General features: G+C 37.0%; 1 protein-coding gene across 1 annotated transcript; it reads right to left on the reverse strand.

Moving 5' to 3' along the window:
- Window positions 1–6: 6 nt before the first annotated feature.
- On the reverse strand, window positions 7–16,810 carry cct6a (chaperonin containing TCP1, subunit 6A (zeta 1)). The gene is made up of 14 exons (XM_051878654.1): window positions 16,565–16,810; window positions 12,953–13,016; window positions 11,634–11,768; window positions 11,375–11,548; window positions 9,574–9,677; window positions 9,344–9,454; window positions 9,092–9,251; window positions 8,916–8,998; window positions 5,788–5,884; window positions 5,567–5,714; window positions 5,019–5,152; window positions 3,168–3,270; window positions 2,574–2,646; window positions 7–354 (listed from the first exon to the last, which is right to left on the reverse strand). Exons 1-14 carry the CDS (start codon window positions 16,699–16,701, stop codon window positions 285–287), a joined length of 1,593 nt encoding a protein of 530 aa, XP_051734614.1. The 5' UTR covers window positions 16,702–16,810; the 3' UTR covers window positions 7–284.
- Window positions 16,811–17,349: the final 539 nt, after the last annotated feature.

The following is a 17,349-nucleotide window of genomic DNA, read 5'->3' on the forward strand; positions in this document are numbered from 1 at the left end:
GCTAAATTCACACAAAGAAAGCAAAACGTTTAATGGGTACAAAACAAAGTGTATTGCAATTCAGTGCTTATGCAACAATTTCTTAAATAAACCAACTGATTGGAGGGGAGTAACGTTTCCTAGGGTCATAAAAATGGACAAAATTGGTTGGGCACAGAGAATGAGCAGACAAACATGTTGACAACAGCCTAGGATTGTAGTCTTGAGTCCAGGCGGGATAACTGCAGAGATCTGGGTGGTCGTCTCCTCTTCTTTGACACAGTGGCTTTCTTTATGGTGGACTATTATTTGAGTGAAGACAACCCAGCCCTCATGATCTCATCAACCAGGAGGATGTTACTGGCAATTACAGTGCTGTCAGATGAGAGAGGAGAGAGAGATGAGACTGATGCCTGAGCCTAAAACTGACTCTAGATCAGACTTTTCATTTTTCTGTGCTGCATTTAATTTAGTTTTTCAGCCATTTAGACAACCCTACTGCGCTGCACACAAGCGTGTCTCGTGCACGGCGTTTTCATTAAGTTATTAGCTGTCTGTCATGTGAAGTACGTGTCTGTCCTCCATCAGCGCTGCATTGTGTGGTCTGTGTGTGACTCAAATGCTTCGCTCTCTACTCGGGTATAAAAGCTGCTGTTGGTTAATTAAGATTTCACTGAAACTCGTACTGTCGACTGATAATTTCCTGTTTTATGGGCGTCTTTGATATACTTTGATCACTGTCACTATGGTTACAGGTGACGGCAAGCACAAGAATAGAATACGGGCTTGTGACTCATTCGTTCATACAGGAAGTATTTGAGCTGCTGTGTGAAAAGTACATTAAAAAAAAAAAATCAGATTTGTAAGTAAATGTGGTTGTCTTTTCCAAACAGTGTGAGCATAATGGTTTGCCATTGAGTGTAAATTAGGGCTGCCAAAAGATTAATCGCATCCAAAATAAAAGTTAGTGTTTACATGTGTGTGTGCACTGTGTATAGTTATGTATATATAAATACACACATATTCATGTATATATTTAAGAAATATTTGGATGTATATACTCTATATATATTTATATAATTTATATTAGGGATGCACCGATATGATTTTTTGGGGCTGATACTGATATTAACAAACAATTATTGGCCGATCCCGATATTTGTCATTTCCTCTTTTATTTGAAATTTTGTCATCAGAATAGATAGTATTTTGATCATGTTTTAAATAAGCAAAGTTCAGAAACACCTGCATTAAAATATACTAGCAGGTTCATTGCTGCATCAAATTATTTTTAATGAACATGGATTGGATCCATTTAACATTCAGCAGTCCTACATAAAGACAACAGAACAAAGATACATATGAAATAAACAGTGCTTTTTAGGTAGGTTTAAAAGTTCTCAGGTACAGAAATAAAGTAAACAAATATAAAATAGCACTGCATATTCTTCACTGTATAAATTAAATACATATTAATCCTTTATTGTAACAGACTTTGTGATTAATCTAATTTGTTTTTGTACACATTTTAATATTTTTTTGTAAGTTTAAATATGTATGAGATCTCCTTTACTAAGGCGGGACTCTTATTTTGACGAGTGTTCTAGTCTACGGTCTGAGGAGAGCGCGCAGTTCTTCAGAGTTATTTTGCAGATTTAAAGTTTGTCCGTTTATTAAGCACCCCCCGAAAAAGGCATAAGATCTGTATGTATTTGTTAACTTAGTTTTAATAAGTGTTTTGAGTAATTCGCTGTGTGTTGATGGTAATGCAATGGGGAGAGAGAGAGTTTAATGCGCGGCAAAACGTGGCAAATAAAGCGTCTTTGGTGTTTCTACGGAAGTAAAAACTACAGAAATCAAGAGTAGCGCGGATGAGACATCATTTACAGACGGCGCAATGACACGGGCCACTGCACTGGTTAAATCAGCTATTTTAACCATTGTTGGAAACATTTGGGATTATGTAGGTACACAGGTCAACAAAATATAACTGTTTCAGTGGTTTTTGATTTTAATCCATATCTTACATCATATTGTGCCTTTAAGAAGAAAATAAATAAATAAATAAATAAATAAATAAAAAATAAAACTAAGACAAATAATCAGCGGAGCAAATATTGGGCTGATTATTTTGAATTAATCCATAGAGGCAGAAATCATTATCACGATTATAATACGTGCCGCCCTATGCCAGTTTATTTTGACCCCCATTCATTTATAGAGGAGGTAAAACCTATACATGCCGCCTCCTCCATACCATGGTAAAAAAAGTATATAACTAAATGGCTTTATAAAACTATGGTATTAATGTAAAATGACAATATGCTACACATTAAGCCAATCACAGGCCTCTCCCTGGGGCTTCAGCCTCGCCTAGCCCCTTGTGTTAATCCGGCCCTGATATATGGAGGGAGGATGAAAAGAAAATGCCATCAAAACTTTTCTGAAGATGGCCAGTTCCCTTCACAGACACATTCAAACGCAGAGATGATGGTGTCTGACGGCAATCACTATAGATAAACAGAATTCAGCCATGCTGATAACAGGAAGAGAGTTACCAGTCCTGCACTACAGAACAGAGGAACAGGTCTCACCAGGAGTGAAGCAGCTGCTTTTTCACACAGTAGTTATCCCACACACCGGCCTCTCCCGCAACCATCGGTTCACCTGCAAACAAGACAGCACACACAACACTGATGTGAAACCAGACACAAATCAACTAGAAGAACGCAGATGTTCCCTTCCAAAATACTACCAACAAGTACCTGAAATGAGCTCATAGATGGAGGACAAAGACATTCATGTTTAACATGAATCATATATATGTAGGGATGCACCCAAAGCATCTCAAAAATAACAAGAGCTTGACAAGAGTAATAACTAAGATACTGAATCAAACATTTTCTACTACTTGATATGTCTATTTAAATGTTTTAAACCTTGTATATGATACGATACTTGATATGTTTCTCCGTCTCACTCCCGGAGCATTTTGTATTCTTTATCATTTGTTCAGATACAGATGATTTAGTGATTGTAACACATACAGATATCGGCTCTGCCGCACACCCGATTTAAAGAATTACAAAATTTTTACATCTTAAACATTGACTGCACAAAAACATCTTTTAAGCCATTTCAGAGCAAATATGGAAATTTTGAAAAATAACAGAGAGATGGTCACATGCCTGTGTTCAGGTCCACTCCCACCAGTTCTCCAGTCTCTTTTAATTCACTCTGCAGCTTCACAAGAGTCTCTTGCGGGTCGTAGCCTGAATTCTGAGCCAGAACCTTTGAAAAGGAGATAAACTTGAGTAATTCAAAGGCACTTTTACACACAAAAACTTGATTCAAGTGATTTATATTGTGCACACTAGTGTTGTCACGATACTGGAATTTCTAACTTCAATACCTTGAAAAATATTGTTATTTGATACTGTTTTCGATACCACAGGGAAAACTGCCATATAGATTATTTTTTGAATCGAGAAACCGCGATTTTCAATAAAAATGTTAGCAAGCGTTATAATTAGACATGTTGACAATGCAGCAATGATAACCGTATTAGGAGAAGGAAATGATCCGTCCTCACGATGGCGCCGGCGCGCCTGATAACCGCTCTCATGTGACGCTCTATGAACAGAGAACACATCACTAGCTATTCTTAAGCGGCTGTTCATTTAGAAATCCGTTATTGCGCTCTAAAAATGAGAGGCAGGCAGTGGAATGAGAAAAAAGTGCAAAGATATTAAACGCGAGTTGAGCTTTTTTTTTTTTTAACTTGACCGCTGTGTTTTTAGAATGCCATTTCATGGGTGAGACGCTGCAAAAGACGCGAGACAAGTGCAACACCTAAACATGTCCGCCAAACATAAAAGCAATAGTACAAATAGCGCAATGGAATGCAAACAACTGTAAACCTGTTTGATATTTCATGTTTGCATGATGGTGACAGGCTGAAAGCTGCTGTTGTTTTCTGTTTTTACAACGCATTTGCTGTTAATAGCCTATTACTGGTGTTATTTATTGCTATTTTTGGCTAAGAAATATTTAGCATTTTCTTATTTTATATTATTTCTGAGTAGGATGTGTTTAAGATAAGTTTGTACAACATTTGTCTTCATATTTCAGGCATATTTCTGCAAAGATATTTAACAAATTGTTTTACATTTACACCATGTTGATCACTTCATGTGTGGTGCACTTGGAGTGGAACTTTTTTTTTTTAACCAGATTGTTAATAAAGAGAATGTTACTTAAATCATATTGTAGTTAAGTTAAGGTGACTAGTTAAACAGTTAAAAAAAATAAATAAATCGAAATCGTTAATCGGTCAATCGTTCTGAAAAATCGAGATTTTATTTTTTTTGCCATATCGCCCAGCCCTAACAGTAGTATTCATATAAGAAATAATACAGAAATGAAAGTAATCAAATGTAAAATAACACTGAATAGTTTTCATTGTAAAAATTAAATACAGATTAATACTTACAATTAAAGTTACAAAAGTTATTCAGTCAAGAGCAGTGAGTGATTTTCTCAGCAGGTTTATTAGGCTGCTGTCACTTTAAGAGTTGATGCACGGATCCAATATACTGTAACACAACATGTGTTTTCAACTATTTACATTCGAAAACTGACTGTCTGAATACTCAGCAAGACGGACATTTTGTCATAACTATGTATGAGACTTTATGTGCAATTAGCCACCAAGGACCTGTTTGAGAGCGGCTTTATGTGAGCGGCACTTATATAGATAGATCAGTGGTGCGGATGCTTTTAGTGTGAGCGTGAAACCTGCGGGAATGAGTAAAATTATGTGCAATACAAGCACTACTCAACCACGAGACGACTGAGTGAGAGGAGGCGGTGTGCATCAATATTCTGTCAGAAAGAAGCAAGCAAGTACGCACAGCTGGTATCAGTGTATCGATACTGCAGAAAAGGAGTATTGGAACCGCTTATATATTGATATTTTGGATAATGATAGTGCATACATTTTTAAAAAGATTATTTTTGTTCCATGGTTTTTCCAGTACCTTAGGGATGACGAGGAGGGCATCAGCAAACGCCTGCACACCCAGCTGGGCCCGACCCTTTACTTTGGGCTTATGTTTAACCAAAGCATCAGCTAAAGCCACCTCGAACGCACCGGCCCCAGCCACAACACAACCTGCAAACACAGAACAGGATGAGAAAACAAGCACCATACATCTAGAATGTCACCATACCCCTAAAACGGCTAATGGAAATGCTAACTAGATATCCCAAGAGGCAATATATTCTTTCTTTGGCAATGAAAGTGTTTAAGGAATATGAAAATTTATAAAAATGTATATACTTATGTTGTAATCATCCATCTGGAACAAGTGTCTGCTAAAACTAGTCTTATGATGTATTAACTACACAGGAAGACTGGTAAATAAACATTCATGGGGGTCATTGTCTGGTCAAGTTAGTGGAGCACTAGAGATTCTTAATTCCCAAGTGATGGTTCTTCAATGTGAAATGTAATATTTTCTTTACTTCTCAGTAATATTCATCACGTCCAACATGTTCTTTTATGTTTGAAGGTTTGGCTCCCTACCATCTTCAATGGCGTTTTTGACCGCCCTGAGCCCGTCTCTAACCGCATCTTTGATCTGTGTCAGGGTGTGCTTGTTGGGCCCTTTCACCAGCAGGGTCACGGAGCGAGGGTTACCACACTTCTCAATGAAGGTGAATTTCTCCTCTCCCTAAAACAAAAAGCCAAACATAAGTAACAATGAACTGACATTTAGACTGTTTTTCAGACTTTTGTGCACTCACCAGTGTGTGCTCGTACACAAGCCCAGCATATCCCAAACAATCAGGCGTCAGATCGTCCACAGAGTTCATAGCTACACCACCGCATGCCAGACACAGCCTTATGGGAAGAGAACATATTTTAAATAGTAAGAGGGGAAAATGGATATTGACAATAAATGCAATAAATGTAGAAATGTTTAAACTAAGTTCTAGGACTGCCCCTGACTAAAGATTTTTATGGTTGACCATTAGACGTTCATTAGTCCACTAATCGCTTGCCGCAAAGCACCGGCAAAAGTAGACTAATGACTATGAATGTGTCTGAAAAAAAATATCAAGGAGACGTAATTATTCATTAATAAACTAATATTTTCTGAGTTGGCTGCAAAGATGAAGTTGATGATGCTGACTTATCTCCGCAGTACAGTGAACGCACCTATAGAGAGAAATGCTCCTTTCATACAGATAGCAGAGAGTATTTCTTTTCGATTTGAATTGGTTTGTTTAAAAGTAGGCTTGAAATGTCTATACACTGAGTTTCGGTTCATTTTTGTGATGCGCTCCAGTTCAGGGAGACCGAGATGGTCAAAAGGCACAAAGTTTTGTTATTGTAATTTTACACAAATAAAAGACCCTTTACAGTTTTGAATGATGTATTACTTATATGACCAAAAATGGCGGAGTATTTTAAGTTATTTCCGCTTCAAAAATGCAAGTGTTCGATGTCATGCAGTAAGCGCGCTTATACTTCAGCTTCCACACTCCACACAAACACTTGGATATGGATATTGGATAATAATAGTGCACATTTATCTAGGTTAATGTCAGAGCGAGCAGCCATGTAAAGTTGCTACTGCTTGCTAAGTTTCAAATGATAAGCCATATTTGAGGTTGATTGATGATAGGCGAACATTTGAATTTCCGGCCTGACACTGTAATCACCAGCCGTTAACGATCTGTCTCTGACGGACTGTGTGACTTCACCACAAAGGTTTTTTTTCTGTGACTAAACGTCTAATAAAATTTTAGTCGACTGTGCCTCTAGTCAACCAAATTTTTAGTCAAACTTAAGTTGTTGGGGAAGGGAAAAATTGGTCGCATTATGTTACATTAAAAAATAATGTAAAATACCGGTATATAAAACGTGTTTACAATCATTATAAACGTGTATTTTAGTATGTTATGTTAGCCTATAAAATAAATTATAGCAGCATTCATTACAAACAACATTACCCACACCTAATCCTAAACCTTCCTAGGCTGTAGACTTAGGGGGGTAATAACCTGGCAGGGGTCAGAACACTGTCATTGGGCTCCCCTCTCTAATGTTTCCAAATTCGCATGTGTTTGGATTCTAAACTATTTTTTATTATGTAAATAATAATGCTTTGTACTTCACTTGTGTCCCAATATCCACATAAAATGGCATCCTTCATATGCTCAAAAATGTGTTTGAATAATACCAGTGTGACGTTAAGGCTGTGGTCATGCTGACATATTGTAGGCCTACAACAGAATTTAAATTAAGGTGAATAACTTTATTTTTGGCTGTCTGCATTTTTAGTTTGATGATGAATAGGCTGTGATGTTCATGAATAGCCACTTAGGACTACAGGGTTTTTCCTACATTGAAAAAAACAAAACAAATTTTTGTCCCGCCAAAGCCATATTTGATCAGTTATTGTGAGTTGTTCATGAGTGACGCGGATGACTGCTGCGCTGACGGACAGAACGAGCAGAGAGCTCCTCCCTCGTGACCGCGTACTCTTCTGTCTTCAAACTAAGCACCGTCTTTGCCCTCTCTCTCTCCCTCGCACATAATCTAAATCAACTGGCATGATGCTAAAAGTTCGGAAGACCGAATCCATGTTTCACGTGGCGCATTCGGAGAATTTTTTTTCCTGAATAACCGCAGGGTGTGAATAGTACTCAAAAGAACGTTACCTCATCTTCTCTGACAGGCGTCCCGCACATTCAGCTGACATATACCACACTTTCAATAGATGAAAAAAAAAAAAATCTTATACAGTTACAGTGATATTGTTTTCTGTGTTGACAAATCTTTTGCGATGTCCTAAAAACAGCCGCGATTCGCGCACAACGCATCCATGTCCGCTAATGTCCAATTCGCGACCTTATGACTCATTTGAACCGATTCATTTTAATGAATGGTTAAAACAACTTATCTGTTCAACACTGAACTCAGTAGACACCACTGTCTGAATCAGTGTATAACAAATCGTTTACTCAGAACAACTCTGAAATGAGAACGTAAGTGTGCTTACCTCAAGAGTGGTTAGTAAGATTTAGCCTTAATAATCCACAGTATTTTCAGGTTATTTATTTGACAATGTGTAGTAAATTACCTATAAAATCAGTTAGTTTAGATTGGAGTGAGGTGAAACCTGAACGAAGTTGCATTCAATTGTATAAGGTAGAAAATTAGACTTAGTTAAATTAACTTTTTAATGCGACTTTTCAATACTGATTAATAATTAATAATAATAATAATAATAATAATAATAATAATAATAATATTATATATACCAAAATAATTTTCAGGTCTCGCAAAGAAGCATCTTCTCTTACAAAGCTATGAAATCACAGATTTTTTTGCAAAGAGGACGAGGAAGGATTACAGTAAGAGCGGCAGGTAATTTATTGTCAGTATTGGGCTCGCAGATCACGTGGGTAGGGCACTTTTTACTGTTTGTGTGGATGACCATGTCTGTCAGCCACCACCGAAGACCATTTTTGACCCAAGAAAAACCCTGGACTAGCGATGTGTTCTACGTCACAGTCCTTCATAGAGCGCGTCACACTACAGCCCTACTGCCTCAGCTAACCTCACGTGCATGAAGCGCCATCTACAGGTATTTCCCTAAACAGCCACAGGTCAGATTTTCCACCCCAGGATGACCTTATTACGAATTATTTTATTTGTTAGTTTCAGTAACTACTATTAGTTTCATTTAGTTTTAGTATTTCATTTATTTATTTATTTTATTTTTTTTAAATAATAAATCAGTTTACAAAAATGTTTTTTGACCAATAGTTTTAGTTTTCTGTGATTTATACACAAAAAATACCAATCAGTCAAGCCACAAAAAAAAAAAAAAACCATTATAACATGAACATTATTCTCTTACCTTTCCATGTTCCGCCTCTTTGCTCGGCGCAATGCCACAATGCCCTCTTTAGCCAAAGCATCCAGAGAAAATGGATCAATACCCTGTACAAAAACAATTTTGTTTGTTTAACTAAGTGATTTAACAAGCTATAAAAGTTAAATCTTTTATTCCACAAACTAAAAATCATACATTACCTTCTGATTGATGACCACAAAGCCCTTCTTAGTATCTGCACACACTTTATTCTTTAGATCGATGATTTTCATCACACGATCTTCGATGAACTTCCTCTCAGCCTTCACCAGCTTGTCTCTCTCATCTGCACTCTTGTAGAAGAACCCAGAGTTCACTTCTCTGTGAAAACAGGCGATTATTTAATTACATAGATAATTAGCAGCACCCAGTAACCTACTGTAAATAATTACAAATGAACATGTAAAGCCTACGTTTTCTCATATTCCAAAGAAACGTTGCAGGTGAGAATAAAAGCGTCCTCCACCCTCTTCTTCATGTCAGGATGTCTGGCTCCATGGTCCAACACCAATCCACTAATCAGTCTAAGCACAAATAAACACAAACAGTTGTAAATCTACAATTTTTTCCACTTTTTGAGAATGATTCCTTTAAAGAAAGCCTACAATCCACACAAGAGAGGAAGCCATTCTCTGAGTCTTACTGTGTATCACTGTCAGTTTTGTGTTTCATCTCCATGATCTCCACCATGTAGAGGTCGATGGGCTCGTTTGGCTTCCTGATAGTCAGAACAGCGTCCACCACAGCCTGAAGTAAAAGCACACGTGTTACAGGTGAACCAAATGTCAGTGTACTGGGGAAAGATGTCCTATCTAATTAATATTGATCACATTAAAGGGGTCATGAAATGCATTTTCAGATCTTTGTGTTTCTGGAGGTTAGCTTGTGAAGTTAGTAAAGATTTTGCACCAATCAAATTTGTAAAAATCATTTTCCATAAGGCCGTTACATCTTTCAGAAATGCACATAAATGCCCAATATGGTGATTGGCAAACTGTACCGCACCATATTCACACCCTCCCCACAGTATGCTTGATGCTTTGATGCTCGAGAGAACCAGATGTGTGATAGAGCCGTATATGTTTGATCCCAATTCAGAAGAAAACGCCTGTTTCAGTGTCGTAACTAAATTTTAATCTGTATATAGTTCTAAAACTATTAAACCTGCAAGCAGTGATGAACATGTTTCTACCATGTTGAACTATGCTAGGAGTGCATGACAGTGTTAAACATGTCGCTTCCTGTTGCCAGCTGGTGGCGTTATGACTATAACTGAATATTAGTGTGTAGGATCTTGTTCTCTAATCAAATCTTGCGGTACTTTGATGTCAGACACCGATCGGTCTGCGCCTGCCGCTTCAAGTCGAACACACCTGTTTCTCGTTTCTGAATGAATTCGCATTATTAACGAATCAATCGGGTGAACCAATGATTCAATGGTCCAGTCATAAAGAGAGCCATTTACTTCATTCCTGAATGAATGAATGAAATGAAAGAGACATTTACCGCCACCTACTGGCAAGTTTGAGTTTCTTATTTAGAGTATCACTTCATTAAAAAATAATTTTATATTTTTGAGAGAGTTTGCCCAAAAATGAAAATTCAGTTTATTTACATTTATTCACCCTCATGTCGTTTCAAGCCTCTATGACTTCTTTTGTGGAACATAAAATATAATATTTTGAAGAATGTTGTTAACCAGATTGCTTTGGTCTGTAAATATATCGAAATATCAATTCAGATGCAGCTTCTGAAGAAAAAAAAAAATCATGGCCCAAAGTTTGCATGTAATAAATCCTATGTTGAATCAAAATATTTCTTTCTAAAGCTCATTTTTGTCATATATATTTAATGCTTTTCTCATTTAATACAATAATGACTTTAAGTTATCTTTGGGGGGTCATTTCTCAGCCAAATTTGATGAGATCAATTTGAAATTAATTAGATAAAAATTGGATTAAAAATGAATCACTTGACAGCCCTAACGTTTACACGTGGTTACGCAGCACACGCAGTGTTGGAAATCAACCATTTGAAGGAAAAGTACTCTAAAAAGGCATTCTAAACACTAAATTCATAAAGAATTAAGGTTTTTAAAAAAATAAATAAAAAAATAAATAAAAAAACATGATAATACCTGGATATATCGTATTACCGTATACATATTACTGTCTCTCGGCACATGTCTAGTGGAAAAAAACAAAAAAATTCATTCTAAACTGGGGAGTTTGCTTGGAGAAATTTGCTGTGTTTTTATTGTAGTGTAACCTCTAATGTGTGTAAATACCAAAGACATTTTAATTTTCCATTTCATGACCCCATTGAAGATGATGCCAACTTACAGTGATATGCAATAAATCTTTTTTCTTCCATGTTAAAATGATTTTCTGTCCTAACATCATATCTGGCTAGAACACAGTGTTAGATATTCAAACGTTTCTCACCTCTGTTAGTAAATCGGCCAACTCCACATGGACCTTGGTTCTGAGTGAGGTCCTCGCTACATGGATGAGAGTCTCTCTGTCCATCTCCTTCATGACCTTCACCTCTTCCAGCACCTCAAGGGCTTTTTCCTTAGCAGCCTCAAATCCCTCAGCAATTACTCTGGGGTGAAGACCCTTCAGACAAGAAAAAGACTGGTTTAAAAGGGAACATGACTTCTAACTTAAGAAAAATGTAGAAATATGAGAAGCGCGTGTAAACCTCAGAAACATAGAGGTCTGCCTGCTTGAGGAGTTCTCCAATGATAAGCACATTAGATGTTGTGCCATCTCCCGTAATGTCATCCTGGGCCGTGGCCACCTTGGCAATCAATGAAGCGGTGGGATGCTGGATTTGCTGAAAAAAGAAGAGAGAGAAAAAAAAAAACATGACTTTTCAGAGAGTGGCTTGAATAACAGGGAATTAATAATCCTTCACAGACCAAAAACATAACACAGACAAATAGTGTCAGCAACAGTGACAAAAAGATCTAATGTTACAGCACCCTGAACCCCCAACCATCCAGAGATTCATGCCCAGATAAATGTAATAATTTTACAAACATAGTATATAATTTAGTGCTGTCAAATGATGAAAAAAAATAAAAAATTAAGTAATTAACTAAGTTTTTAATATGTATTCTGTAATAATTTCACATTTAATCTCCAAAACAATGTAGAAACAAAGACAGTATATTAAAAAAAAAAAAAAAAAAAAAATTTGATCAGGTAGGAAATTTACAGAAACTGAACAAAGTTATCAAACACTTCACAGTCTTCACTACAGAAATGATAAATTAAATATGGATTAATCCTTATTTAAAGCTAAAATAATTATTCAATCAAGAGCAGTGGGTGATTTTCTTTTTCTTTTGTTCTTTCACATGAAATGACATCACAGCAGGTTTATTAGTCTGCTGTCACTTTAAGATCCTGACACACATGACACGGATCTGACACACATCTAGGGATGCGAAGAGGCGGATTTTTTATAAATTTATATAAATTCTGCTGTTTATTCCCATTAATTCCACTTATATATTTTCAGTAATTCCCATATATTCCCGTTAATTCTCATGCAAAGTTTCCAGCCTTAAATTCTGCAACCCCACACATCTCTAATGTCCTCAACTCTTTACAGTCATTTAAGACTTTATTTTATTATGGGTCTTGTCTAGTGAAATGATCGGTCATGGGGCAGTGAGGCATGACGAATGCAGATGTGGCCAGAGCAATAAACTGCAATGTCTGTGATGTAAGAGTGTTAAAAGGGAGACAGGAAGGACAGCTCTGGTGCCAAACTACATGTAACCATGAGACCCCATAGACGTGTTCGAGAACTTGCAAACGCCTCGGTGGAAATGCCCCCCATCCCCCCATATTTGTGTTCATCAAATATCTGTGAATTTGTTTAGTTTGTCTCAGTTGTTGCATTTTTTTAGGTTCATGCAAATACTTGCACGTTGAGAACCTTGCTGGAAATAAACAGTTGAAAGTGAGGACTTTTTTTCTTTTTTTTTTTTTTTGAAGTAAAGCTCTTACCATCTCATGCAGCAGAACATTCCCATCTTTGGTGAGCTTGATGTCTCCTGCACCAGACACAAGCCTGTGAAAGGAACAGAACAACTTGTTTGGGGTTTAATAGATAAGAGGATTAAGTTCAACACGCACAACAAACATGACATCTTGGACATGCAGCATCACTTTATATCCATTCACTTAGCTCCAGTCTTTGATCACGATTGGCGAAGCAGTGTTCGAAGCCATTGTAAGATACTCTATAAACACACCTGTGGCCTCCTTACTTCACTATTACTGCAGCACTGCGTCTGTGTGCTTGGAAAGCATTCTGCTGAACACTGCTGAAGTGAACTACATTGCTTGGTGAAAGAATCAGCCTGAAGAGTTTGGTTCCAAAACACCATAAATCCATTTTGATTAATTCGAGTAAAAATGTGTTTTCTTTACCAAGTTCTGTTTCAAACTTTCACATAGCATCTTTAGGTTATATTAACATTAAAAATTCTAATCCAGATTTTGATTTTCAAAGATTTAAAAAAAACTGATTTTTTCCCCAAAATGCAATAAATCTATTTTTTTTTTCTTTTCTTCGAGAATGCAATTAATCCATTGAATCAATATAAAAGTTATTTTTCATATTGAAACTGTTGAAAATACGTAAGAAAGTTGATTCACATATATGACAGCCTCTGACCTTGGTCAATACTAACTTTATATACAGACACTGGACTAAAAAGACACTCAGTCGTCGCTCCCAAAATGAATTTATCGGGTCATCTTGTTAATATTATAAATTAATTATGTCTCCGATTGTCATTACCGATTAAAGAGTATCTGGCGGCACTGCACGGTTAAAATAAAAACATTTGCCGAGAGTACATTGGAATTGACTGTAACTACCCAGGGGCGTCGCTATACTGCAAACATTCAAATAGCAATCATGTTTTGTTTTTTTGTTTTTTTATTTAGATGTTTAGAATCAAAACTAGCAATGCCAGATTCGAGAATTAATCATTCTTGGTCAAACGGCTTTTAAAAACTGTTCATGATTCAGTTTTGGGGACCGTGACAGAAGTTTGATGCTGTTGTGCATTTTTCCTCAGCATTTTTCCTCCTCCCAATTTGAGTGCCTCATCTGCTTAATCTCCTCACATAAATGATTAGATTTCGATGCTTACGTTTCTTGCCCACCGCAGAAACCACCACAGGCTCATCAATGCCATCAAAATTATTCATTTTTATGTTTTTGTTGATCACAAAGCAGATCAGTAGGACAGAATAACATGGCAGATTTTGCATTGAGTAAAATTAAAAATCGACTTATGTTTTAGAACCAAACTCTTCAATTTATCAATAAATTATTAAAAAAAAAAATTGTTGCTGTTTATGAAATCTTGCTAAATATACGCTGTATGTTTTATAAAAGCAGTAAGCCCAGTGAAGGCTAAAGACTATGACACAGCAAACAGACGTCAAAGAACTAGCAGTGATGAAAGCCAGCTGTGCTGTCGCCTCACATCAGCAGCATCTGGGTCAAAAGATGCACTGGAACAAATCAGAAAGAGGACAGCCAAAGGCTAACGAGAAAGTATGTTCTGAGCCCGTGTGAGGTGAAATAACAGTAGTCTGTATTCATCATTAAAAAAGGAAACTGGAACTAGGACCGCTGATATACAACGCTTCCCCATGTAGCTTTAAAGTAGCATTTTTTTTTGCAGCTTTTAGATAATTATGTGCAATTCTTGACCTAATGCATCCTTATTCCTCATGTGAATATAAACAGAACTAAACCTTAAGCCGAGGACACACCAAGCAGACGTCAAAGAACTAGCGGTGAAAAAAGCTCACTTGAACACACCAAAAGGACTAAAAGTGACCGTCAACATGCCTTCTGCGCCTGCGCGCAAGTAAAAGTTTCTTAAAGTCGGCATGAAACGGAAGTTGTAATTGTTCTTTTTTCCCCCTATTGTGACGTATATCCAAGTGAAACGGCTCCTGAAATTAGAAAAAAAAAGTAGGGCGTGGCTTCATTTCATCTTTCGGGAATTGATTGGATCGTTGGAAATTGCTAACAAAATGGAGGCAGAAACGAGATAGTCCTGCCCTCGCGCATAGCACATGACAGGAAGAGAAGTTGTTTTGAGGGGGGATGGAAGGTTGAAGTTTTTGATTAAATATTATGAGGGCACATGAATTTTTAAAAAATAATGATAAAGCATTTATTATAAACTACAATATTACATAAATAAGAATGGTCATTTTTGATTTCATGGCGACTTTAAGGTTGGCTAAATGTATACCTCATAGGGTTTTCCATTAAATTACATAAAATTTGTCCCAAATAGTTGTTACAGCACAAATACTGCCTTGAACTTCAGCATGCGCATACAGAATGACATATTAGATTTACACAATTTTATTTTGTTTTTGTCAACCGTTCCATTGTATCTTAAAGGGAAAATGTATTGACATATGTTTTGATTTATTTGGTGGGGCTAATAAATATTTTAGGTTGGCTAAAGCTTCTGTAAAATAGGTCTAGCGACACCCCTAGAATTTAGTGGATTGTGTTAAACAAAAGATTGATCATCAGTTCCGCACACACAGAAGTATTGATATTCTGTAGACAACGATCAAGAATTCAGCACTGGAATCGAATCAGGATCGGCCGATATTCAGTATTCTGAGTAAAAAAAAAAATGGTGGCGCATGCCTATTTACGGATATTACGACAGGCGCACAGGCGAGTGACGCATGTACGCAATTTCCCGCGAAAACCATCCCGACGTCAGTTCTAAAATACAAACACTTATAACAGGCTTACCATAGTGAATCATGATAAGACAAAAACATTGAGTTTGCACTGTTAATTCTGAACAAGAAAAAAAAAAAAAAACGTTTAAGTCGCAATGAAACAGACTTTCCTTCCCTAAACGGCTTCTCGAACAAGAAAAAAAAAAAAATGTAGACCATGACTTAATTTAGTCCATCGAGTATTTACTGAATCATTGTCGTTTAATCAGAATGAGTGACAGGTTGTCCCGCCCTCAGGGTTGCAAGGAAAAGGATGGAGTTTTGATTAAAGATTACGAGAACACATAAATAAATAAAACTACACAAATAACTTATATTAAGTACTGCAATATTCCACAAAAAAAATAGAATTTTTAATTTTTATTTCATGTCGACTTTAATACGACACTTTTTTTTTTCCTTTCCTTTTTTGGTTCATGCGTGCTTGGATTAAAATGGCTGGATTCAATAAAAAAAAAAAATAAAGTACTGCAAACATGTATTAAATCATGTCCACTTCCATCACAGAATATAAAAAAAAAATGTATTCTCCAGATGAGGTGTGCAATTTATGTATGCAAGTTTATTGCCACGATGAGTTGACAACCCTGATGCTAACTTCTTGACAACCACAGAGGGTCCAAATACACTTTCATTTAACAAACAGATTTTCTGAGCATTGTAAAACAATGCATTTTGACATGTCTCAATGACGGGGAGACCGTGCGTAAATGCTGGAGCACATGTCGGATCTAGCCGGTTAACCGGTTAGCTGATTATTGTGTGACAAGCACGTGCTAACAAAGCGGCTATCGGTCTGATGCCGCATCACAAACTCACATTTTCATTGTTCCCTTTGGTCCCAGGTTACTCTTCAGCACATCCTGAAGTCCACGGGCGGCACTGATGTTCACAGCCAGAGCCGCCTGAGCCCTGGCGACCTCCGCTTTCGGGTTTAGTGCTTTTACCGCGGACATTCTGCTGAAAACCAGAGCACAGCTTCACGGGGATAAAGGAAGAGAAGCTAGCGTGCTGGCTTCTGGAAGCTTCCACGCCTCTTCTTCTTCTTCGTTGGGGTTTTGCAGCAGTTGGCATCAGGATTGTGGCATTACTGCCACCTACTGTTCTACATAGGCTATTGATGGGCGTTTTCATGAAGCTTCGAATCTTTTGATTTGAATCAGTAGGTCGGAGCCTGCATCTAACTGTCAAAGTCACGTGATTTCAGTAAACGAGGCTAATTACAATGGTTCACCGCTGGGGGGCGATGATCTCTCTGTGAACCAATGAATCATGCTGATTCACTGAGATGGCGAACCATTAATCGAGTATCTATGGTTTTTACCTTATTTCTGATCAGTTTTATACATTTGTAGACGTTTTAATAAGACATTAGTATAATTAAAGGGAATAATAGTAGTTAATAGTCGTTGTTTAGCTGAGCCATCCGTGGAACAAAAACAAGCCCTGCTGAAAACTGATAAAAGAACACATATTATACAGACACTTGATATTAAATCTTATTAGATGATTAGTTAATTGCACTTGGTAGATTTTATTTTCATTAAAACATTTGCAATGGGTCTATGCATGTTTGGCCTGAGTTTTTGTTGCATTACACAGTT

Source organism: Ctenopharyngodon idella, chromosome 21, assembly GCF_019924925.1.
Source record: "Ctenopharyngodon idella isolate HZGC_01 chromosome 21, HZGC01, whole genome shotgun sequence".
Classification (NCBI taxonomy): domain Eukaryota; kingdom Metazoa; phylum Chordata; class Actinopteri; order Cypriniformes; family Xenocyprididae; genus Ctenopharyngodon; species Ctenopharyngodon idella.

Excerpts from the sequence above, each read along its gene's own strand:
- cct6a (XM_051878654.1), bottom strand. The coding sequence starts at position 16,701 with ATGTCCGCGGTAAAAGCACTAAACCCGAAAGCGGAGGTCGCCAGGGCT. Across the intron at positions 5,715-5,787 it reads TTGTGTACGAGCACACACTG|GGAGAGGAGAAATTCACCTT; the intron begins GTGAGTGCACAA and ends TTTTTGTTTTAG. Across the intron at positions 355-2,573 it reads AAGCAGCTGCTTCACTCCTG|CACTGTAATTGCCAGTAACA; the intron begins GTGAGACCTGTT and ends CTCATCTGACAG.